We start from the raw sequence: 25,912 nt of genomic DNA on the forward strand, positions 1-25,912 counted from the left end.
TTTTGCTTTATTAAACTTAACAGATATTGGGATTTTTACAAATGGAAGTTTGTGCAACCCTATGTCAAGCAAGTCTATTGGCGCCATTTTTCCAACAGCATTTGCTCACTTCCTGTCTGTGTCACATTTTGGTAACTCTCACAATACTTCAAACTTTTTCATTATTATTATACAGTAATTCCCCTACATACGAACAAGTTCCATTCTGAGAGCACGTTCAGAAGTCCAATTTGTTCGTAAGTCCAGCAAAGTTAGCCTAGCTACCCAACTAACACAATCGGCTGTATAGTACTGTACTGTAACAGGTTTATACTTTTCACACAAATAATACATAAAAAACAAACACAAAAAATAAAGAAAAGATTTTTAATCTTACAGCACAGTGCCTTGAAAAGTACAGTAGTACCAGCTACATCACTGCTGCTTTTACACTTGCTTCTGGACATCGGGGGCTTGAAATAAAGACACTGTACTACTGTACTCTATACAGTCCTGTAAAGTACACAAAAGCACAACCACTAGTAGAGGATGCACGCATGTGACAATGTACGCCAGACACGTGAACTAACTTATGTCATTGGACATTCGAACATACGTTCGCATCTTTGAAAGTTCGCGACTTGAAGGTTCGTAGGTAGGGGACTTACTGCACTTGTTATGGTGATCTGTGATCTTTGATGTTAGTACTGTAATTGTTTTGAGGCACCACAAACCACACCCACATAAGACAGTGAACTTAATAAATGTTGTGGGTGTTCTGACTGCCTCCCCTTCCGGCCATTCCCCATCTCTCTCCCTCTCCTCGGGCCTCCCTATTCCCTGAGTCACGATACTGAAATCAGGCCAATTAATAAACCTACAATAGCCTCTAAGTGGTCAAGCGAAAGGAACTGTCACAGGTCACTCACTTTAAATCAAAAGCTAGAAATGATTAAGCTCAGTGAGGAAGGAATGTCAAAAGCCGAGACAGGCTGAAAGCTGGGCTTTTTCGGCCAGTTAGCCAAGTTGTGAATGCAAAGGAAAAGCTCTTGAAGGAAATTAAAAGTGCTCCTCCAGTGAACACATGAATGATAAGCAAGCAAAACAGCCTTACTGCTGACGTGAGGGAAGCTTTAATGGTCTGGATAGATGATTACGCCAGTCACAGCATTCCCTTAAGCCCAAGCCTACACCAGAGCAAGACAGTGATTCCCCTGATGGATCTGGGCAAAGTGAATTGAAAATCCTCTGGAAAGGATTCACCATTCTAGATGCCATTAAGGACATTTGTGATTCATGGGAAGATGTCAAAATATCAACATGAACAGGAGTTTGGAAGAAGTTGATTCCAACCTTCATGGATGACATTGAGGGGTTCAAGGCTTCAGTGGAGGAAGGAACTGCAGATGTGATGGAAATAGCAAGAGGACTAGATTTAGAAGTGGAGCCTGAAGAGGTAACTGAATTGCTGGAATCTCATGACAGAGCTTTAATAGATTAGGAGTTGATTCTTATGGATGAGCAAAGAAAGTGATTTCTTGAGGTGGAATCTACTCCTGGTGAAGATGCTGTGAAGACCACTGAAATGACACCACAGGATTGAGAATATTACATAAACTTAGCTGATAAAGCAGCAGCAGGGTTTCAGAGGATTAACTCCAGTTTTGCAAGATGTTCTATTATGGGTAAAATGCTATCAAATAACATTGCACACTACAGAGAAATCATTTGTGAAAGGAAGAGTCAATCAGTGTAGCAGGCTTCATTGTTGTCTTATTTTAAGAAATTGCCACAGCCATCCCAGCCCTCAGCAAACATGACCCTTATCAGGCAACAGCCATCAGCATGGAGGCGAGACCCTGCACCAGCAAGAAGAGTACGACTCACTGAAGTTTCAGGTGATGGTTTGCATTTTATAGCAATCAAGTATTTTTTAATTAAGGAATGTACATTGTTTAGACATAATGCTATTGCACACTTAATAGACCATGGTATACCATAAACATAACTTTTATATGCACTGGGAAATCAGAAAAAATTGTGTGACTTGCTTTATTGCAATATTTACCCTACTGCAGTGAATACTGTGATACTCCAAGGTACACCTGTATTTTTTGACCACCTTCTATGAGTGAGTGTAAGATAGATAAATAGAAAGAAAAGAAAAAATATATATATATATACATCCCTTATACATCAGGGAGAATATAAAAGCCCTGTGATCCCATGAGAGGTACGTGTGGACCAGTGGTTCTCAACTGGGGCAATTTTGCCTCCCATGACAGGTGGCAATGTCCGGAGACTTTGCTGATTTTCACGACTGGGGGTGGGAGTGCTATTAACATCTAGTGGGTAGAGGCTAGAGATGCTGCTCAACAATTCTACAACCCACAGGACAACCCCCCACAAAAAGAATTATCCAGCCCAACACGTCAATGGCATCAAGTTGCAAAACTCTGCTGTGGAGGCTATGAAGTTAAGGAAGCCACAATTCCTGTCCTCAAAGAAGTAGCAATGTAGGAGAGAGAATTAATGCCACCATCTTTATTATCAAGAATAGCGCCCATTTATTGAGCACAACGTCAGGCACTGTGCTTGGTACTTTAGGGGTAACCTCACTGAATCCTCCAACAATCCTCTAAGGAGGGCATTATTATCCTATGGCACTGAGGCTAAGGAGCAGCTTACCCTATGGCCTCTACATTCTCCTATCAACCACATTAGGATGACTAGGGTACAGGTGATGGGCAGGAGAGCTGGGTTTTGGTTCAAAGTTGGGCTCTGCAACCCATCAAGTCATGGGAATCCCAACCCTGCTACTTTTTGGCTGGACGGCCTCGGACAAACCCAAGAAAAGAAACCCAAGAAAACTGCCCCAGAGACTCGGAGGAGCGAAGTCAAAGAGGATGGGGAAATGGATCGTGCAAGTGAAGGTAGCTTCTACCCGTGACTAGCTGCGTGCAATGCTGGGAGGGCGACTCCAAGGCCGGGACAGCCTGGGTACCCAAGAACATCCATATGCCAGGTCAGTCCACAGCCACCCCCCAGAAACGGCTCAACTCACGCACGAGAGCAACTCTTCCTCCATCACTTAGTGGCTCGGGGGGTAATTAAATAGGACAGTACAGATTTTACAGGTCCAGGCTGGTTCATGCTCTGGGCTCGATGAGATGCAGTACAATGGGGATGCTAACAAAAGAATATGCAGCCTGCCCACACATTGCTTGCCTACTCCTCCTGGCTGCATCTCTGATACACAGCCCGTTGTCCCCATGGAGAGAAAAGGCACTTCTGAGCAGCGGGTGCATGCAGCCACCCACCCACACACAGCAGTGCTGTCTCTTCAAGCACAAAGCCAAGTTTGGGTTTTCCTTTTTTTTCCAGCTTCTATTTTCTAGAAAAATTTACTCCGAAATCAACATCTCTTCCTGATATACACATGTGCTTTATAATTATAGAGGTCCAAAGAGTATTAATAGAGGTAATGGTATATGACACAGAGGGAATGTGGGGCTTGGTCATTACTGCTGCAGCAGAAAGAACGTTTTCTTAAAATGTGTTCGATGTGACCTAAAAATTGCTTTTACATGTAACCTCAACGTTTAAGGAAAAATGACAAGATGCAGTTTTTTCAATGTCTATAAATAACTCCCATAACTCAAAAACAATTTCCTTAATAAAGCTATCAACAGAATACGTCATATCAAAAGAGAATACAATCTGTATTTCCAACCTAAAAGAAGGTATATGTGCTGAGTTCTCTCTATCACTACGGTAATAACTAAGATCATGCTTAAGCATCAAGCCATCCATTTATTTCCTTAGGAAGAGAATCCCAAGCCTGCAAGACATGCCTCCACATCACAGATCACATCGATCACAAATCACAGATATTCTTGAGATAACCAAGAATGGATACTGGAGGCTAAAATGAGGGAATCGAAATTAGCTCAGTTGAGAGCTCTACCTTAATTGTGGCCAACGGCACTAAAAATACATGCAAGCGCAAGATGTAATATGGTGCAAAAAATAAAACACTCATCAGCATTCTGTTCCAAAAATATATTGGCTTTTAAGATTGAGCATTCTGAAATTTATGAACTAACTTTATAAGCCCGTTTAAAAATACACACTGGTGTCCATCATGAACACTTGGAGATACAGTAGTCCCCGCTGATCCACAGTTTCACTTTCCATGGTTTCATATACTCATGGTCAACTGTGGCCCAAAAATATTACATGGAAAATTCTAGAAATAAACAATTTATAAGCTTTCAATTGAGCACCGATCTGAGCAGCATGATGAAATCTTGCGCTGCCCTGCTCTGTCCCACCTGGGACGTTATTCATCCCTTTATATAGCCTATCCATGCTGTATACGCTACAGGCGAGCCTAGATACAGTTATCGGATTGACTGTCAAAACATCGCAGTGCCTGTGTTCAAGTAAACCTTATTATACTTAATAATGGCCCCGAGGCCCAAGAGTAGTGATGTGGCAATTCTGATACCCTCTTACTGTGTCTAATTTATAAATTAAACTTAATCATAGGTATGTATAGGGAAAAAAGTATATAGAGAGGGTTCGGCACTACACGTTGTTTCAAGCATCCATTGGGGGTCTTGGGACGTGTTCCCGGAAGGTAAGGGGGGACTACTACCCCAAATATACCGCTCTTCTAAAAAGCTTCTGAATCTAGCTAGCTTTGGGGCAGCTCCTTGCCAACCCACACACACACCACACACAGAGCAGTGGTCTCCAACTGAATTAGAACATATGCTTTGGAATGACTCAAGAATCATGTATTAAAACTCACGCTATTAATAAAAGTATAGTTACGTGATTTCTAATACAGTCCCCACCTCTAAGCCAGTGCCTAGCTTCGCAGGTAAATTTCACTGGTATACCACCACCTCTTGCCTGGATGGCTGCAGTAACTTAACCCATCTCCCTGAAGCCGACTCTTGTCATCCTGCTGTCCACCACACCGTGATCAGAGGGCCTCTCTGTACCATGAGAACCAGACCCTCCACGTCCCTACTCAAAATCCTGCAAAGGCTTCCTGCTCATTGCAAATAGAGCAAAATCCAAAACTAAAGGCCCTGCCTACCTCTTCTCGGACCACTTCCCCCGTGCATCCGGAAGCTCTGGCTACTCCAACGTGCTTTCTGGACACCCACTGGACACCCATGGGCTAGTGCCGGCCTCAGGGACTAAAGTGCTGGTTCCCAGCCATTGCCCACCCAGGTTCAGATTTCTTCAGAGCACTTCCCACCATCTGAAAAATGTCTTACCCATGAACTTACTTATCCTCTGTCTCCCTGCACAGAATGTTAGCTTCCCAAGGGCAGGGACCTTATCTATCTTGCTCAGTCATGCCACAAGGCTTAGAACTACATGTTTTACAATGAACGAATGAATGAATGTGCCAAGCACTTCTGTGCCCCAGGCAGTCTCAGTTTAAAGGTCACAGTGGGACAAAGAGATCCAAAATAAGAAGTGAGCTGAATCAATGCTGACTTGAGAAAGCGCTCTGGCCCTCACACGGGAAATGCTCAGTATTGGTTCTGGATGGCACTGTCACGATGACACACATGCTGTCCCACCCAGGGGACGCTCAAGCACTGGAGGGTGGGTGGGAGTGCGTGACCTCCAGGCTGGCCACAGCGCATGTCCACCTCCCCCAGCACCGAGTTCCAGACCCCGCTGGAACTAGGTCCTATCAGGAGCCTGCAGTGTGTTTTACAGAAGGTATAGCCAACCAACACATCACAGACTCCATTCTGAGTAAAAAATTGGATAGAGACATTAGGAAATCTGTCAGGCACCCCCACGGAGCCTGATTCTCTCAATGGGCAGAAACCAGCAAGATGTCTTTATAAAGAGGAGCGGGGAAGAAAAGAGACTCAAAAGCACCCCTGGGCCCATCTTCACCCCTAAATAACAACAACAAATATGAAATGAACACTCACTCTGCTCCCGGCACTAACACTACATGCTCTGCGTGACTCCACGATAAACCCAGCAGGTTGGCATGAATAACCCCCACTTTATACGTAAGGGAAGTGATGCTGAGAGGTCAAGTGCCTTGTTCGCACAGCTAGTGAGGCAGGGAGCCTTGACTTGAACCTACATCTGCCTGGTCCCAAAGCCTAGACTTGCAACATTCCGTCCCCCAAAACAAAGAATGCTTGTATCAGCTCTAAAGTTAAAAGCTGGAAAAGTTGGCCATCGACTGCCACACGCATGGTGAGTGAACTTAAGAAGTAACCCAAGCGGGCTTCCCTGGTGACGCAGTGGTTAAGAATCTGCCTGCCAATTCAGGGGACACGAGTTTGAGCCCTGGTCCAGGAAGATCCCACATGCCGTGGAGCAACTAAGCCCGTGCGCCACAACTACTGGGCCTGCAATCTAGAACCCGCGAGCCACAACTACTGAGCCCACGTGCCACAACTACAGAAGCCTGCATTCCTAGAGCCCGTGCTCCACAACAAGAGAAGCCACCGCCTGCGCACTGCAACGAAGAGTAGCCCCCACTAGCCGCAACTTGAGAAAGCCCGCGTGCAGCAACGAAGACCCAACGCAGCCAATAAATAAATAAATGTTCCTTAAAAAAAAAAAACAAAAGAAGTAACCCAAGCTTCTTGATCGGTTTCCTTATCTGTAAAACAACGGGTTACCACTGGGATTAAATAAGAATGTTCATCAAGCCCTTAGAATAGTGTCTGGTACAGTGAGTTCTCAGTAAAGTCATCTCTTTCGCCTTTATTATTAGGCTAGTCCGTCGATCCTGCACAGTCTAGCAGAGTCAGGATTGTTAGAGACAGGGCAGTGTAGTGGTCCAGGCTATGGGTCTAAGTCTCAGATCTGTTACTACCTGCAAAGCCTCAGGCAAGTAACCTAACCTTGCTGAGCCTCAGAGTCCTCCTCTGTAAAATGAGGATAATACCAGCTACCTCATACAGTTATGGTGAGATTGTGACGACTTAATGAGACAACACACGTGAAGGAGCATTCGGCACAGTGCTGGACGCACAGGAAGTACTCAAGAGACGACAGCGTCCATGAGCAGCTGTATAAACTGTGCAGAAGAATTGGAATAATCCCTGGCCACTTCTAGTTCAATCTGACAAATGTTCACTGAAGGCCTGCCAGAGGCAAGGCCCCGCTGCATGCAAAGGGTGGAAGACACCATCCCCAACCTCGATGAGCGCTGAGCAGCTGGGCCAGACACAGGGCACAAGGAGGAGGGGTGAGTGAGAAGGCAGGCTGGGGTCTTGGCACATCAGGGTTGAACACCCAGCTCAGGAGTGGTCATTAATTCTGTGCACATCGTGATGCTACTGAAGGGCTGAGCAGGAAAATGACATCATCCAACATGTGCTTTGGGAGAATTCCACCCTCTGTAGAGAATGGATTAGACCGGGGAAAACGGGAGGCAGATGAATCAGTCAGGAGGCTACTGCAGTAGTCCAAAACTCAATGAGGGGTGGCGGTGAGGACAGAAAACCAGGCATACACGCAAGAGGCACAACTTCGAAAACTCGGCAACTGATGAGATGGTGGGGGAGATGAAAAATAGTTTCTTGCCTAGAAAGGTAGAGAAAGTGGTAGTTTCTTAAATGAAATGAGGAAAACTAAACTGGCACCGAGTGGCTTACTGAGTGAGCAAGTGAGTCTGTGCTGGGAACAGGGATGGAGAGACGCTAGTAGGACATTCTGGTGATGATGAGCAGGGCACAATGGGAGGAAGGCCATGGGGGGGAGGAAGGCCATGGGGAAGTGAGAGTTACAGTCAATGGACTCAATGAAATCACCCTGAACAGGATAAAAAAACAACTAAGGTGGAGCTTTAGGGGATGGTGCAACATCTCAAGGGCGGCCTGAAACAGACACGGAACAGGGAGAACAGCAGTCAGAGAGGAAGGAGGGAAAACCAAGTTTCCATAACGTGGAAGAGAAGAAAGGAGAAAGTTTCAAGACACACGTGGCAACTAATGGTATCATGTGGTGGGGTGGCAACCACTAAACACAGTGGCTGGGTGGAATCCGTGGCTTCTGAGACAGTGATTTTCATAGAGTTGGAGAGGTTGGAAAAGAGGCATTGAGGGTAGGCTATTCTTTCAGGAAGTTCATCAGAGAAAGGAAGGTGAGAGAGGTCAGGAGACTCAAGACAAGTAAAACAGAGAGAACCGAGAGAAATTCATTTAGGGGAAGGGACACTTGCCAAACTGGCACCGAGATTGGGAACATACAGCACCAGTTAGTCAATTACTGTCTTCTTAAGGGATCCGAGGCAACCATGCGAATCAGCATGTGTAGACCAGCAAAAAAAGGCAGATCTTCTGGAGCCTAATCCTCAGGACTGGGCTGGTAGCGCTTGGATCGGATTCCCTAAAGGTACCTTTAAGACAAATGAGAAGGCGGCAGAATGGTCCTGCCAGGCCTGCGAGGCAAGCACACACAGTCTAAATAGAGAACAGAATAAGGCAAGAAGAACAAGATGTGCTTGACTTAGAGAAGAAATTGAGCAAGAGGAGAAAACCCCACAAAATACAGAGGCAAGTCTTAGGCACCTGGTCGGGATGACTGTGGAGTGGAAACAGCACAGGGCACTTTAGGGCAGTGTCCACGGGCAGGAGCTGGGGAAGGTTTTGTAACTGATTTGGGAGGTACAGACGATGCATACCTTTGGGAACCAGAGCAGATTCTGCTACTGTTCAAACAATCAAAACACAGGTGAGGCTGTTTGCCATAGGGATCTGTAGGCAGTGCGCACAATGACAGACAGCCTTGGGCTGGAGGTGGAAAGGAACAGAGTTTTTAAGGGAAGATCACCCCCCCAACCCCAAGTATTTCAGTGAAAAGTAAGAAGGACTGATGGGAGAGTTCAGGCCATCTTCCGCTGGAATAAGTCCTCCCGGCATGGACGGTGGGAAGCAGTGAAGTACAAAACGTAGACATCAACAGACACGGGTCTCAGACTCGTCAACAAATTGAGAGCTGCGGCCATAAAAATGACTTGAATCGATTCACCCAGTGCTTACTGAGTGCCTTGTCTATGATAGGCCTGAAGGGATAGTGAAGGGCAAGGTCAATGCAGTCCCCTGTCCTCGCCAAGCTTACACTCAAGCAAATGAAAACTCTTGGGGAGAGAGTGTGTATGCATGTGTTCATGTACACACACACACAAAGTGAGAGCCTCTAAATGAAAAGAGGAAGAAGGCAGAAACATCCAAGAGCTACACAGTCCACCTACTCAATAAACTTGCAGAGGCTGAAAACAAGCCCAGCCTTTCCACCGCCATCAGCTCTCATCCCACCCTGCCCCACCCCACTGCTCAGTCACTGCCCATGATGGGCCTCTGCTTCTGAAAAGCACGTGAACCTGGGGACCCCACATAAATGTGCCCATTTCTCTTGCCTGTGGCATTTATTTGGCAGCCTAGCACAGTGGCTAAGAGACCCTGGAGCCAACTTGCCTGGGTTCAAGTCCTGGCTGAGCCGCCGGGAGCCATGTGACCTTGGGCAAGTTGCTTAGGCTCTCTCTGCGCCTCCGTTTCCTCACTTGTAAAATGGGAATGACGACGGTACCTTCCTTGGGAGCTGTTGTGCAGTCTAAGTGAGTTAACCTGTGTAAAGTGATTGGCTCAGAGCCTGGTACAGAGTCAGTACCCTGCAAGGATAAGCTGCTCTTATCTCCCTGCCCACCTGAAATTCTATGTGCCTCTCCACTCATCCAAATCCACTGTCTTCTAAGAAGTTGAGGCAAATATTCTACCTTCCATTAGTCCACTTATAAACTCAGTTCCAACACCTGTGTTTTCTGAGGGTCTATGATGTCCTGTGCTCCAGGAAAACCAGGGTGAATAAGACCCAGCCCTGCCTTTGAGATCACAGCCGACGTGGGGAAACAGACAGATATTCCAACAAAGGTGATCACTGTACTTTGGCAAGAACTGGGAATTGGCATTACCCATTAAGTGCCCCCATGTCAGATTTTTTGCCTTCCCCTCCCACCTCTCCTAAAGCACTTAGACATCCAATGTTTACATGATATTCTGCAGTCAGGGTGTTTGCTTTGTGTCCCATGAAGTATTTCACACATATACTTGTTTAACTGGATGGGAAGGAACCCATTCTGGGACTGGGCCTTCAAATTCTGGCCCCAAGTCCACTCCACCCAACAACCACCTTTAAGCTACAGGGATCTGGAGGCTGCACATGAACTTGTGGTGGATCAGGATGTTCAAGCATCACTAGCGGAAAGTTCTCAGGGCCTGGGGAGCTGGGTTTCTGGTCTGGCATGACTTTGGGCTATTTAATTATTGCTGAGTTCTTTCCATATCTTCTTCACATATATAGAAGGGCACCATCCATATAGAGACTAGTGTAGTGGTAATAACAAAAATAATAACAGTGGACATTCCGTGTGACTTTTCCATGTGCCAGGGACTAGAACAAGTGCTTTACGTATTTCACATAATCCTCAAAACAGCCCTAAGAGGCAAGTGTCATTATTACCTCACCTTGCAGTTGAGGAAACTGACATATGCAAAGAGGCTTCAGTAGAGCAAGGAAGAGGCACCCGAAACTGGTTCTCTGAAAATCTGGAAAGGCATTGGTGGAAGCCATTTTTCACTCTTCCACAGTCACAGTGTTTGGATGGCTGGTTCCAAGAATAAATTTTCAGATCCACCCAAAAGGAAAGGAAAAAGCCCTGAGTCAAAAGAGAAAGCCCCCAACAGGGGGGCTAAATATAGCCTATTCAGACACTGTCATCCCACAGATTCCAGTCTCATCGAAATCCCATTGGTCCTCTAAGATTGCCAGCGTCTCCAAAAGCATAAAACCAGCATGCGTAAAAACTAACACAAAATATAAAACCAAATGGCTTTTTCCTTCTGGAGTTTATACTGAAGGTTTGCAGAGATGCACTGCTTCTAGGAAGAAGGAGAGGGACCTAAAAAAAATGTACCCCACGCTGAAAGAGGAGGGAGGAGGGCTAGGATCCATTATATTTTTAAACTTTTAACACACTGATTTCTGTTACTATCCCACCAGTGTAAAATTCAAGCCAACAGAGGCTCAGAGCAACACCCAGGCATTCAGAGCTTAGGGATTTAGTTTGGGTCACTGTTGGTTAAAAAGAAAGAGGCACCAGATTTGCACTAACTTTGCCATCATCCCACCCCAAAGATGACCAAAACTAGTTCTGTAGGATCTCTCCCGTGCCCTCCAACTCAAGCTGCAAGGAATTCCCACTACATCTCTCAGACACAGAATGCTGAGATCAAGATTCCTGTGAAACCTAAAATGACGCATTCAATGGCTGGCTTAAAAATAGTCTGGGGTCCCAAAAAAGAATCCTAAAAAGTGATGAGCAAATGCAACAATTAAAATCATTCTCACTGCCAGTCTCTGTGAAAACTCCTCTTTCATTCAGCTCCACCTCTGAACATTTAATTCTTTTCACTGGTAACAGATCTGGGGTCAGTGTTTTCCAACGCAGTAGAGCAGCATCTGTAATTTCCTTGGTGGTGTAAAGAGTGAGTAACAGTACAGGTAATCAATGTGTGTAAATAAAAACCCGTGATGCTGAAACAGGGAGGGGAGAAGTAGAAACTCAGAAATACCAGGTCCCTGGTGGCAATGGTGGCGTCCCAGAAAATTCCCCCCAACCTCCAAATGAATTTTGTTAACTATATGTTTACAAAACTGCAGGGGCTTCTAAGTAATTTCATCACTGCATCTTTTCTATTGAATTTCTAAACAATGATGATCCAATACGTCCAGGGTCACCTACATCCAACAGGTGGGGTGAATTTCCAAAATGATGTTGGAGGTTCCACCCATAGGGCTGTCCCTGGCAGAATAAACAAATCTAACAGCAAGATCACATTGTAAGATATAAGATGAAAGGAGATCATTCTGATTCCAGCCCCAAATTGCCACGGAAAGGGCAATTAAAGCTCTCCCACCCAAAGACAGGAATACTTCAATTCCATCTTCCACATAAAAAATACATGGTTTTGTTTGCATGGACTTTTTTTCTTTTTTATGAGAATCTTAAGCATTCTGTCGGGGCATGAACAGAAGCTCATTTTATGCTCTAGAGATATATTTTGAACTACCAAAGGTAAAATAGCGTATCTTCCAATACAGTGAGCAATATAAACACAATCTAGGGGGAAAGGATCATGAGTAAATTAAAACAACAAATATCTATCGAGTGTCTGGGCCTTAATACTGAGAGGCCCCTATCGGAGAGCTCCCTGAGCTTTCTGTGAGAAGCAGAAAGATGCAATTACAGTCTTCCTGAAGAATAAGCAATTAATCACACACTGCTTCCGATTAATTGCAATGCCTGAGAGCCCTCACATCATTCTGCCTTTGCCCCTGAAATCTTATTCCCTCACGTCCTTCCTGGTTTTTCAGATCATTGATTAGCACCCCAAGCAAGCTTTCGTTCTGAGCCAGCTCGCCCACTGCTAACCAGAACTAGAACTCTCCACGCACCTCCGTCCAGTCCGACAGGTGACCTTCACCGTGCTGTGTGTGTCAAGGTTAAGCTGCCCACTAACCATGCATCCTTTAACATTGGGCCTCCAATTCTGCCCTGCTCTTTGATGCTGGTACAAAACCTCCCAGCCCTGCTGGGCCATTTCAAATCCATCTGATGGCACATTCAACAGCTAGTGAGCTTTCTGCCTCTCCTCCCATTATCTAGATTGCTTTGGGGATGCAGAGCAAATTAGCCCGAAAGGTACAGCCAACACCACCAAAATCCAACCCCCAATTTTAATCCCAGCCCCCAGGGAGAGAGGAAAGAAGGGTCCCCTCGGTCTCTTGCAACACAAACAGCTCTCTCAAATTCTATCGCAGCCCACAACGCTACCTCCCATCAAGTGCCCAGTTCCCCCCAGCTGTCTGAAATCTTTCCAGGAACATTACTGTCAAAATAGCACCCATGGGGAGACACTATCCAAGAACCTACATGACATCCCCTCAATTCAATATCTGAGCTACGAGCACAACAAATCAGGACTAAATGCTGCCAAGGGAAGATCAAATTCTGCTTGTTTTCTAAGTGGGCAGCGACCGATCACCCAACATTACCCCGAGAGGCTCCAAGTGAGGGAGCTGTGGCATCGGGGGAATAACACAGCCAGTCCAAGACCTTCCCAGGGAACTTGAACCTCTGAACGCAGAATGTCATTGGATCAGGAGAACGAAGCAAGACACTGAGCTCTGACATCCACAGAGGCTACTGCATTTTAGAGAAATTCCAGGAGGCTGGAAGCCAGGGACCTCCCCCCACCCAACCCCATCCCCAAGTCCCAAGTGCCGTACTAATGCGTTTTTCTTTAGCTTTTTCAAGAATGGAGAAAGACTGATCATGCCAAGAGGTTTACAGTAATATTTATACTTCCATTTTCTAGTCTCCCGGTTTGTTTTTTCCCTTGTGAAGCCCAGTTTCTGTGAATCAATGACTCGGCTACATCATACTCCCTCCTGGTGGCTCACAGTAACGGGGCTCTCTCTGGCTGCCAGTGCTTTGCCGGCTCAGAGGCTCAGCTGCCGGATTCCCCAGTCTTGCAGCAGACTTTGAGCTGAGCCAAGTACCATCTCTCAGTTAGAGCTCTGGTACAGCCACTTGCAGCTCAGGTAACCCCATCGGGAAGCCTTTAGCTCCTGAGAAACGGATTTTAGGATTCTTTCAATACTGCCAAGAGAGCAACCTCCATCCACCCACCTGAGAGATAGAGGGCTACACAGATGGAAAAACAGATAGACAGCTCATCTTAACCCTGCACGTTCCTCCCTTCACCAAGGCTCTGCACTGCTGGGTATCTCCCACTATCTCCTCCCCTCTAAAGAAGACCAAAGACTGAAAAACTAACCCAAAGTACCCGACTGACAATTATGATGCTATGGACAGGAAGAGGTACCTTGAACACAGCAAAATGAGAATATGAACAGTCTACCCCTCCCAAAGCCCAACCAGGTCAACTGCCTTCCAAACGCAAGCTGGTTAACAGCTTTCCTCCACTGCACTCCCCCCGGGCTGCCACTGCCACCGCCGCCACCTTTGGGCTCTATGCCTTGCATCAATGCAGGTCCCTTAGAAAAGTCAAAATTTCACTTACTCAGATCTACCAAGAATTCCCAGTGCCTTGCTATACGAAAACCCCACAAACGGCAGTTCTTCTCCTGAGAAACCTGAGGGGTTCAGCTGGCACGGAGAGGATGAAACCCACGAATTCTTCTCTGGTTCATCAAAATTGGAGGTGTCATCATCAGACTTGAGGGTGGGAACGAAGGGGGGGGGAGCTGGTTAAAGAAAAACAAGAAGGGGGGGGAGAAAAATTCAGCCGGATTCAACACTGTTGCGGAGAAGAAAATCGTCTCACTCCTTCAGCGTTCCCGATGGCACTGCAGCGCCTGCTTTCAATCTAGCTCACACACAGGCAGACCCAGCCTCTGCTCGGCTCTTACAGCAACAAGAGATTAACCCCTTCCCTGCCAACATGGCCACCAACCCGCAGACGGGCTGCCTTCCCTGCCGGGGTAAACTGAAGGGTAAACTCAAACAGGTCACTTGGTAGAACGAAAAGCACTTGGGGAACTCGTTTGAGCAAGCCACTCATTCCTGATATTTCCAGAATGATGCTACAGAGCATCAGATGGCTGGTGCTGGTGTACCAGATGACCTAAACCTTTTTATTTCCTCTTCCAGACAGGTCCAAATTATTAATATTTAGTGCTAATCACTGGGATAAGATGGAATTTCTACATTTCGTGGATTAACTGGAGTGAGAGAAATGAACAGGAGAGAGAGTTTGGGAGGCATGTAACTCATGTTAGGATAGCTCTGCAGTCTAGCCCATTCATATCCGGATGAGTATACTCGGAGCACTTATGTACCCCTTTTTTTTTTTTTTCTTTAGTTCATTATCCCTCCTCCCCAGCTCGATCATGCCCCTGAATCCGCCGCAGTTTAATCAGCATAACGAAATGCCAGCCAGATAAAGTTCTTCCCGATGATGTACGGCACCCCTGTGCACTGATGGTGTGGATGGATGGCTGCGTCCTACCTCATTAAGGCATGACTCCTGGCTAAGGACGTCTTACATCTTCTCCACTTCCTGCGGACCTACTAAGCTCTCTTGGTCAGGGAGTTCATTCATCGGTCACCAGGAAGCCGCCCACTGTGGTGGGCTCCCAGGGGTATAGCCAGCCAGAAGCGTTACCATGGCTGCGGGCTGAGGCGTCTGTGGTAGGTGGGCTGGGTAAGCTGGAGAGCCGGGCATCACATCCCCCGCAGTGCAGGCTTCATGCTCGCCACTCTGTGCGTGCGTGGTCTGGCGGCAACCCTGCCTGGCCACCTGCGTGGCAGGGGCCAGTGCTGATCTGAGTGACAGAGCACCATGAGTCACGGCCAGAGCTCTGGAGAGCGCCCCCTAGGACAGTTGTCACAGCGCTTCCCAGCCCAGTCTTCTTTTTTAACTCCTTGCTTTCTGCACAAAAGCTGTGTGCCAGATAGGAGCAGCAGTCTATTTTCCGCTTATGGACTCCAAAGAATCTGGCTGTTTCCAAAGTTCCCCAATGACGACAACAACAACATCGGAAGCAGCAGGCAGCATCAGGAAGGAGACAAAGGTGAAGGGATGTGGAGCGGCAGGAGATGAAGCCAGAATGAGGAGGTCTGGCAGCTCCCGGGAAATGCAAGAAAGAACATTCTCAGAACTCAGGTGCGTTGAGATGTGGTAGGAGACTGAAAAACGTAAAATGTACACTTGCCGAAAATTATTTAACACCTCGAAGCTCTCAAGAGAATTTAAATCTTCCCTGTTAGTGTCAGAATCTACTTGCTTAACATGTTAAAAATTAGTTGATGGAAAGAAAAATTACATTGAATGCTTCAGCCCACCTCCCATGTGTACTTTCCATCAACATGGGCTCAAATCCAATCAGATTTCTATTACCCAATATCTTTTTATAAGCAAAAAGAAAAAAAGAAAAAAAAAACACCTTTTAATGGAAATTATACCTCATGAGGATAAAAAAGAGAAGTTTCCCATCCCAAAATAAGGAAACTCAGGTAAAGACTGAGGAAGTGTATGGAAAGAGATTTGCAGACGATATTAATATGGAAGCATCATGGCTGGTGGCACATACTTTGACTAAGTGGGTTCAAACCACAGCTCCGCCACTTACCAGCACTGTGACCTTGGGAAAGTGCCTTAACCTCTCTGAGCCTCAGTTTCAACATATAGATAATTTCCTCAAAGGGCTGCTGGGAGGTTTAAATGAAAGAAATCTATATAAAGTGCTTACTGGTACAGCTCTTAGCATACAGTAAACACTCCATAAAGATTACTTGCTATTAGAGCAGGAATAAAGAGGCAGACATAGAGAATGGACTTGAGGACTTGGGGTGGGAGGGAGAAGCTGGGGCAAAGTGAGAGCAGCACGGACATGTTTACACTACGGAATGTAAAACAGTTGGCTGGTGGGAAGCAGCAGCATAGCAAAGGGAGACTGACTCCGTGCTTTGCAATGACCTAGAGGGGTGGGATAGGCAGAATGCGAAGGAGACCCAAGAGGGAGGGGATTTGCTTTGTTGTGCAACAGAAACTAACACAGTATTGTGAAGCAATTATACTCCAATAAAGATCGATGAAAAAAAAAAAGACTACCTGCTGCTGTTATTGCCCACATGACAGATGTTTATGACAGATCCTGCAGTTAGAAGGCTAGTGAGATACAGCAGAGTCTGTGTTGAGTATTCTTTCCTGCACAAGACACAGACACTCACGTGGATGTTTGTTAATCGCACCATTTCATTCCTAGCAGAAGTTTAATTCCCTTTCCACTATATACTAATTTAGCTTTGGGAGACTGAAATAGAATTCCATTTCTGAGTGAGGAGTACGATTAATATAGGGGCAGGAGCCACCCTCTGTGAAATAACTATGACTGAGAAATTCCGTACTATAAATATGATCCCTCTTTAAAACTCCATCACACTCAAGTCTAGCCCATGTAGTCGAGATAAGGTAAAGGGCCAGGTAATCTTCAATAAGAGGGAGAAGTCAACATGAAACGCCCCAGCTGGTAATAAGCGAGATACTCACAGGACAGATGAAAAGCTAAGAATGTCAGAGCCTCTAGACAGGTAGTCAGTTGGGTACAATGGGAAACTCTGAAAAGAGGGGCTTCTAGGGGCCACATTTGGTCAGGGAAAAGAGCCACAGCCTCAAGCCAAAGAGAAGTGGGGGAAGTGGAAATCCTCAACCTAAGAGAAAGTGATGGATGCTCACCCTTGTCCAGAGCCCTTTAGAAGAGAAACAGGGCAGCTATTAAAACTGTAGCCCCAGGTAGGGTGTCTGTGTTTACAGTATCCTACATGGTGAGGGAACTATAAGCCAAGAAATTATCAGCAATATTGGTCCAGGATCCCTTAGGGCACTGGCAGATGTAAGTGGAAAAAAATCTGTAGGACCACGTTCACAACCCAGGGCACACAAGACTCCTTCTCTTCCTCCCTCCCTCCCTCTCTCACTCCCCCCCCCACACACACACTCCCAACTAGAAATGAGTTCACAATAAAAAGTAAAAACCAACAACTACACAAAACAAGAAAAAAGGAACCACCCCAACTACCACGAAGGAGCATCAGCAGATACAAAAGTGGGAGAATTAGCCCCCAAAAAACTGCAGATAAGAGAACAATCTACAATGGACCATAAAATAAATTTTCATTCATGATCAAGGTAAATGAGTAGAAATTCTAATAAAAGAACAAGATACTCTGGAGAAAAGACAAAGCACATTTGAAAGGAACCAAATGGAACTTTTAAAAATGAAAAACATGATTGCTGAATTTAAAGTTTAAAACTCACTGGGTGCATTAAACAGACTAGACACAGCTAAAGAGAAAGCTGATGAACTAGCAGATAGATCTGAGGAAATCACATAGAACCATGCTTCACAAGGTGTGATCTGTAGACTTGCAGCATCAACAGCATCGCCAGGGAGTTGGTTAGAAATACAGAATGGCAGGCCCTACACCATGCCCACTGAATCAGCAACTACATTCTAAAAAGATCCCCAGGTGATTTGTGAGCACACTGCAGTTGGAGAAATGCTGATACAGAATGCAATACACAGAGACAAAGAGACAGGAGACAGAGAATGAGAAGGTTCAATGTACCTCTAATATGAGCACTGGAAAGAGAATAAAGAACTAGCTCAAAATCTGGATGCCACATTTTAAAGGATTATATAATCTAAAGATTATCAAGTATGTGACCACATCTATCTTGGGGGATTAATTCTCCTCTTTCTTGCACCTTATGGAAAAAGTCCCTTTTTTGATCCTCATAAAACATGATTTTTTCTTGTTTTTTGCTTTAAAAAAGATATTAGTAGGTCACTGAAATAACTGGATTTGCATCTACGTTGATGGAGGTATTCAATGCACCTAAGAACATAGCATAGTGCCAGGCACATAGCAGGTGCATAATAAATACATGCTGAATAGATAACAAACCCAAAACAATTAAGAAAATGGGAATAGGAACATACATATCGATAATTACCTTAAATGTAAATGGATTAAATGCTCCCACCAAAAGACACAGACTGGCTGAATGGATACAAGAACAAGACCCATATATATGCTGTCTATAAGAAACCCACTTCAGACCTCAGGACACATACAGACTGAAAGTGAGGGGATGGAAAAAGATATTCCATGCAAATGGAAATCAAAAGAAAGCTGGAGTAGCAATTCTCATATCAGACAAACTAGACTTTAAATAAAGACTATTACAAGAGACAAAGAAGGACACTACATAATGATCAAGGGATCGATCCAAGAAGAAGATGTAACAACTGTAAATATTTATGCACCCAACATAGGAGCACCTCAATACATAATACTAATAGCCATAAAAGGGGAAATCGACAATAACACAATCATAGTAGGGGACTTTAACACCCCACTTTCACCAATGGACAGATCATCCAAAATGAAAATAAATAAGGAAACACAAGCTTTAAATGACACATTAAACAAGACGGACTTAATTGATATTTATAGGACATTCCATTCAAAAACAACAGAACACACATTTTTCTCAAGTGCTCATGGAACATTCTCCAGGATAGATCATATCTTGGGTCACAAATCAAGCCTTGGTAAATTTAAGAAAACTGAAATCGTAACAAGTATCTTTTCAGACCACAACGCTATGAGACTAGATATCAATTACAGGAAAAGATCTATAAAAAATACAAACATATGGAGGCTAAACAATACACTACTTAATAACCAGGTGATCACTGAAGAAATCAAAGAGGAAATCAAAAAATACCTAGAAACAAATGACAATGGAGACACGAGGACGCAAAACCTATAGGATGCAGCAAAAGCAGTTCTAAGAGGGAAGTTTATAGCAATATATTCCTACCTTAATAAACAGGAAACATCTCAAATAAACAACCTAACCTTGCACCTAAAGCAATTAGAGAAATAAGAACAAAAAAAACCCAAAGTTAGCAGAAGGAAAGAAATCATAAAAATCAGATCAGAAATAAATGAAAAAGAAATGAAGGAAACGATAAAAAAGATCAATAAAACTAAAAGCTGGTTCTTTAAGATAATCAAAATTGATAAACCATTAGCCAGACTCATCAAGAAAAAAAGGGAGAAGACTCAAATCAATAGAATTAGAAATGAAAAAGGAGAACAACTGACACTGCAGAAATATAAAGGATCATGAGAGATTACTACAAGCAACTCTATGCCAGTAAAATGGACAACCTGGAAGAAATGGACAAATCCTTAGAAAAGCACAACCTTCCGAGACTGAACCAGGAAGATGTAGAAAGTATAAACAGACAAATCACAAGCACTGAAATTGAAACTGTGGTTAAAAATCTTCCAACAAACAAAAGCCCAGGACCAGATGGCTTCACAGGCAAATTCTATCAAACATTTAGAGAAGAGCTAACACCTAATCCTTCTCAAACTCTTCCAAAATATAGCAGAGGGAGGAACACTCCCAACTCATTCTACGAGGCCACCATCATCCTCATACCAAAACCAGACAAAGATGTCACAAAGAAAGAAAACTACAGGTCAATATCACTGATGAACATAGGTGCAAAAATCCTCAACAAAATACTAGCAAACAGAATCCAACAGCACATGAAAAGGATCATACACCATGATCAAGTGGGGTTTAACCCAGGAATGCAAGGATTCTTCAATATATGCAAATCAATCAACGTGATACACCATATTAACAAACTGAAGGAGAAAAACCATATGATTGTCTCAACAGATGCAGAGAAAGCTTTCGACAAAATTCAACACCCATTTATGATAAAAACCCTGCAGAAAGTAGGCATAGAGGGAACTTTCCTCAACATAATAAAAGCCATATATGACAAACCCACAGCCAACATCGTTCTCAATGGTGAAAAACTGAAACCATTTCCACTAAGATAAGGAACAAGACAAGGTTGCCCATTCTCACCACTATTATTCAACATAGCTTTGGAAGTTTTAGCCACAGCAATCAGAGAAGAAAAAGAAATAAAAGGAATCCAAATCGGAAAAGAAGAAGTAAAGCTGTCACTGTTTGCAGATGACATGATGCTCTACATAGAGAATCTTAAAGATGCTACCAGAAAACTACTAGAGCTAATCAATGAATTTGGTAAAGTAGCAGGATACAAAATTAATGCACAGAAATCTCTGGCATTCCTATACACTAATGATGAAAAATCTGAAAGTGAAATTAAGAAAACACTCCCATTTACCACTGCAACAAAAAGAATAAAATATCTAGGAATAAACCTACCTAAGGAGACAAAAGACCTGTACGCAGAAAATTATGAGACACTGATGAAAGAAATTAAAATGATGCAAACAGATGGGAGAGATATACCATGTTCTTGGATTGGAAAAAGCAACATTGTGAAAATAGCTATATTACCCAAAGCAATCTACAGATTCAATGCAATCCCTATCAAACTACCAATGGCATTTTTCACAGAACTGGAACAAAAAATTTCACAATTTGTATGGAAACACAAAAGACCCCGAAGAGCCAAAGCAATCTTGAGAACAAAAAAAAGAGCTGGAGGAATCAGGCTCCCTGACTTCAGACTATACTACAAAGCTACAGTAATCAAGACAGTATGGTACTGGCACAAACACAGAAATATAGATCAATGGAACAGGATAGAAATCCCAGAGATAAACCCACGTACATATGGTGACCTTATCTTTGATAAAGGAGGCAAGAATATACAGTGGAGAAAAGACAGCCTCTTCAATAAGTGGTGCTGGGAAAATTGGACAGGTACATGTAAAAATATGAAATTAGAACACTCCCTAACACCATACACAAAAATAAACTCAAAATGGATTAAACACCTAAATGTAAGGCCAGACACTATAAAACTCTTAGAGGAAAACATAGGCAGAACACTCTATGACATAAATCACAGCAAGATCCTTTTTGACCCACCTCCTAGAGGAATGGAAATAAAAACAAAAATAAACAAATGGGACCTAATGAAACTTCAAAGCTTTTGCACAGCAAAGGAAACCATAAACAAGACCAAAAGACAACTCTCAGAATGGGAGAAAATATTTGCAAATGAAACAACAAAGGATTAATCTCCAAGATTTTCAAGCAGCTCATGCAGCTCAATAACAAAAAACAAACAACCCAATCCAAAAATGGGCAGAAGACCTAAATAGACATTTCTCCAAAGAAGATATACAGGTTGCCAACAAACACATGAAAGAATGCTCAATATTATTAATCATTAGAGAAATGCAAATTAAAACTACAATGAGATATCATCTCACATCAGTCAGAATGGCCATCATCAAAAAATCTAGAAACAATAAATGCTGGAGAGGGTGTGGAGAAAAGGGAACACTCTTGCACTGCCGGTGGGAATGTGAATTGGTTCAGCCACTATGGAGAACAGTATGGAGATTCCTTAAAAAACTACAAATAGAACTACCATACGACCCAGCAATCCCACTACTGGGCATATACCCTGAGAAAACCGTAATTCAAAGAGTCATGTACCAAAATGTTCATTGCAGTTCTATTTACAATAGCCAGGACATGGAAGCAACCTAAGTGTCCATCATTGGATGAATGGATAAAGAAGATGTGGCACATATATACAATGGAATATTACTCAGCCATAAAAAGAAACGAAATTGAGATATTTGTAGTGAGGTGGATGGACCCAGAGTCTGTCATACAGAGTGAAATAAGTCAGAAAGAGAAAAACAAATACCATGTGCTAACACATATATATGGAATCTAAGGAAAATAAAAATAAAAAGGTCATGAAGAAACTAGGGGCAAGACGGGAATAAAGACACAGACCTACTAGAGAATGGACCTGAGGGTATGGGGGAGGGGGAAGGGTAAGCTGTGACAAAGTGAGAGAGTGGCATGGACATATATACACTACCAAGCGTAAAACAGATAGCTAGTGGAAAGCAGCCGCATAGCACAGGGATATCAGCTCGGTGGTTTGTGACCACCTAGAGGGGTGCGACAGGGAGGGTGGGAGGAAGGGAGACCTAAGAGGGGAGAGATATGGATGTGTATGTATAACTGATTCATTTTGTTATAAAGCAGAAACTAACACACCATTGTAAAGCAATTATACTCCAATAAAGATGTTAAAAAAAAGAAAACTACAATGAGATATCATCTCACACTGGTCAGAATGGCCATCATCAAAAAATCTAGAAACAATAAATGCTGGAGAGGGTGTGGAGAAAAGGGAACACTCTTGCACTGTTAGTGGGAATGTAAATTGATACAGCCACTATGGAGAACAGTATGGAGGTTCCTTAAAAAACTATGAATAGAACAACCGTGTGACCCAGCAATCCCAGTACTGGGCATATACCCTGAGAAAACCATAATTCAAAAAGAGTCATGTACCAATATGTTCATTGCAGCTCTATTTACAATAGCCAGGACATGGAAACAACCTAAGTGTCCATCAACAGATGAATGGATAAAGAAGATGTGGCACATATATACAATGGAATATTACTCAGCCATAAAAAGAAACGAAATTGAGTTATTTGTAGTGAGGTGGATGACCTAGAGTCTGTCATACAGAGTGAAGTAAGTCAGAAAGAGAAAAACAAATACTGTATGCTAACACATATATATGGAATCTAATTAAAAAAAAAAAGGTCATGAAGAACCTAGGGGCAAGACAGGAATAAAGATGTAGACCTACTAGAGAATGGACTTGAGGATATGGGGAGGGGGAAGGGTAAACTGGGACAAAGTAAGAGAGTGGCATGGACATACATACACTACCAAACGTAAAATAGATAGCTAGTGGGAAGCAGCCGCATAGCACAGGGAGATCGGCTCGGTGCTTTGTGACCAGCTAGAAGGGTGGGATAGGGAGGGTGGGAGGGAGGGAGACGCAAGAGGGAAGAAATATGGGGATATATGTATATGTATAACTGATTCACTTTGTTATAAAGCAGAAACTAACACACCATTGTAAAGCAATTATACTCCAATAAAGATGTTAAAAAAAAAAAAAGATATATAATTAAACAACTAGAAAATGGCTCTTGCAAAGAGTGCACCTGGCATAATACAGGCCATGAAGAAGTTACTGGATGTTTGAGTTAAATGAAGAGGCTTTAGAAGCAGAGATTGTTCTGTCTGAAAAATATGTTAATGAGTGCCTATATTAATGTTTCCTGATAGAGTATAATGAAATCACCATCTCACCTCCCCAACATGCTCGCTACATTCAATAATGACAAATAAGAAGTCATACATTAAGATCTGTTCATTAGTAAAAGCCACGAAAAAAAAAAAGGAAAAAACCTTTCCCTATATACATTTTAAATAAATCAGCCTATGCTTGAGGTCACATCAGGGCACATTTTCCTCAGTGACAGGGGCTATACAAGTACATTCTGGAGGGTCCCCCTCGCCCCCCACTTATAAGATAGATGGCAGAACAAGGTTTTCAGAAACAAAGAGCTATTTTAAGAACTGTAGTTAATCTCCCGCCTATAAATTCTCTCCTTTTTAAAATCCTGACATTCATTAGAAGCTTGGGGGGTGGGTGCGGAATGTATTGTCTTCAAAACTATTCACGAAGGAAAAAAAAAAAAAAAACAAGGAAAGGAGAGGCAAATGGATTCATCCTCTTGGCCCTACTTCTTTCTAACACGCTCCACTGAGCTCCATTTTTCCCATTCAAACTTTTAACTTCTCGGCATACCAAACATAAATATTAAAAACGCAAAAGATTTTTCTAATTTTGGTGTAGGGCTGATCATCTGCTTTCCCCGCGGTCACACAATCTCCGTGAGGCGAAAGACGACGCTGCGTTCACCATTATACACCTAACACCTAGAACAGCACCCATCTGTCCTGATTCAAGGGTTCATATCTATATTGTGAAAGGAATGAATCGACGACAAGAACCTTAGGTGTGGGATAATTTCTTAGACCTAATGGGATAGTTCATGCCATACACCACTTCAAGGAACTCAGAGTACCCAATTTAGTCATGAAGAATTGGCACATTAAAAACGAAAACAAAAACCTGAACCTAGACATAGCTCATAAAACTCCCATGATGTTCAATCATCACTATGGGTTATGGACACTGGTGCTGGGTTGTGTGTGGCAGAGTTAGAAGATGAATAACAGACAACATAGTGTCAGAAAAGACAAAGGCACGTGAATAAATACCGTGTGATATCATGAATCAGGACAGTGCCTGGAACGCAGTGGGCGCTCAATGATATTAAATCAAAAACATTTTCAAGTTCATTCTATCTACCATGGTGTTCCACACCTTAAAAAATAAATAAAAAGTACCCAACTGATTAATTAGATGCTACGTTCAAATCTAGAAGAAAGACTACCTAAATATTAGCTGTCTTCTAGTTCGTTAAAATCTGAGGCAGCAATATGATCGCACTTATCTACATGATGAAGACAGAACTGCAAAACAAGTGAAGAGGAGGCTGTTTGTGTCGTTTAGAGGTCAAGATGAGGCTGTGAAAAGTGGAGAGTGTGTAAACAGAATGATGGCCATCGTGTGTTGCCGATGGGGATACACTGAGTTTTGTGTGTTCCTGTGTCATGGAGGTGATTGAATCTCGAGAGTTAGTTAAAAGATGTCTTCACGGGCTGGAGTGGGAATGAGTGCTACTTTAGAAAAGCCAGGGAACAGTAGCCCAAGAAAGCTGTGGGTAATGAGGCTGGGAAGTAAATGCAAGTGAAATCCTGGCTGGACCTTGAAGGGGGGAAATCCTAGATTGGATTGACAGAAGGGATTATTAGAGAGCGTTTAAGAGTGCTGGGTTGGTGTCAGTGCCTGAGACTGATAAGATCACTTCAACAGTGATGGTAGAAAGAGGTCGATGCTAGGAACTGCTAAAGGACAAGTCTACAATAGTTAACATGACAAATTCTATACTAAGGAAGTGATAACAGAAAGGGAGAGGACGTGGATTAACATGAGGCATGGCAAAAAATGTGACAACTGATGCAAGAGCAGAGATTTTAGGAATATCAATGACCGACTCTTACAATAGGAACAACTGCACGAGAAAAAGGTTGCAATAGAAAAAGCGAGATATACAACATCGGAGATCTCATGGGAATGAACAAAGAGAATAAATTAGGAGACAGGCAAGTAGAGCTAGCTACTAAATACATATAAGTAATTGAGCCCATGAGAACAGATTATATCTCCTGAGCCTCACGCAAGCCCTCGACTTTCTCCCCTCCGCGTAGGAAGTGGGCAGATATAACTTGTCCAAACAGCCCACTGTATATGAAATGCAAAAAGAAGACAAATCGGATCCAGTCTC

At 43.5% G+C, this 25,912-nt stretch overlaps 1 protein-coding gene across 1 annotated transcript in view; it reads right to left on the reverse strand.

Moving 5' to 3' along the window:
- The window catches only part of CIT (citron rho-interacting serine/threonine kinase), a 169,569-nt gene that overhangs the window by 85,612 nt on the left and 58,045 nt on the right, over positions 1-25,912 (reverse strand). The window contains exon 10 of the mRNA XM_029222385.1: positions 14,130-14,313. Coding sequence (XP_029078218.1) covers positions 14,130-14,313 — 184 coding nt within the window. The remainder of the gene's footprint in view (positions 1-14,129; positions 14,314-25,912) is intronic.

Source organism: Monodon monoceros, unplaced genomic scaffold (assembly GCF_005190385.1).
Source record: "Monodon monoceros isolate NGI ecotype Baffin Bay Population unplaced genomic scaffold, NGI_Narwhal_1 Super_Scaffold_1, whole genome shotgun sequence".
NCBI lineage: Eukaryota > Metazoa > Chordata > Mammalia > Artiodactyla > Monodontidae > Monodon > Monodon monoceros.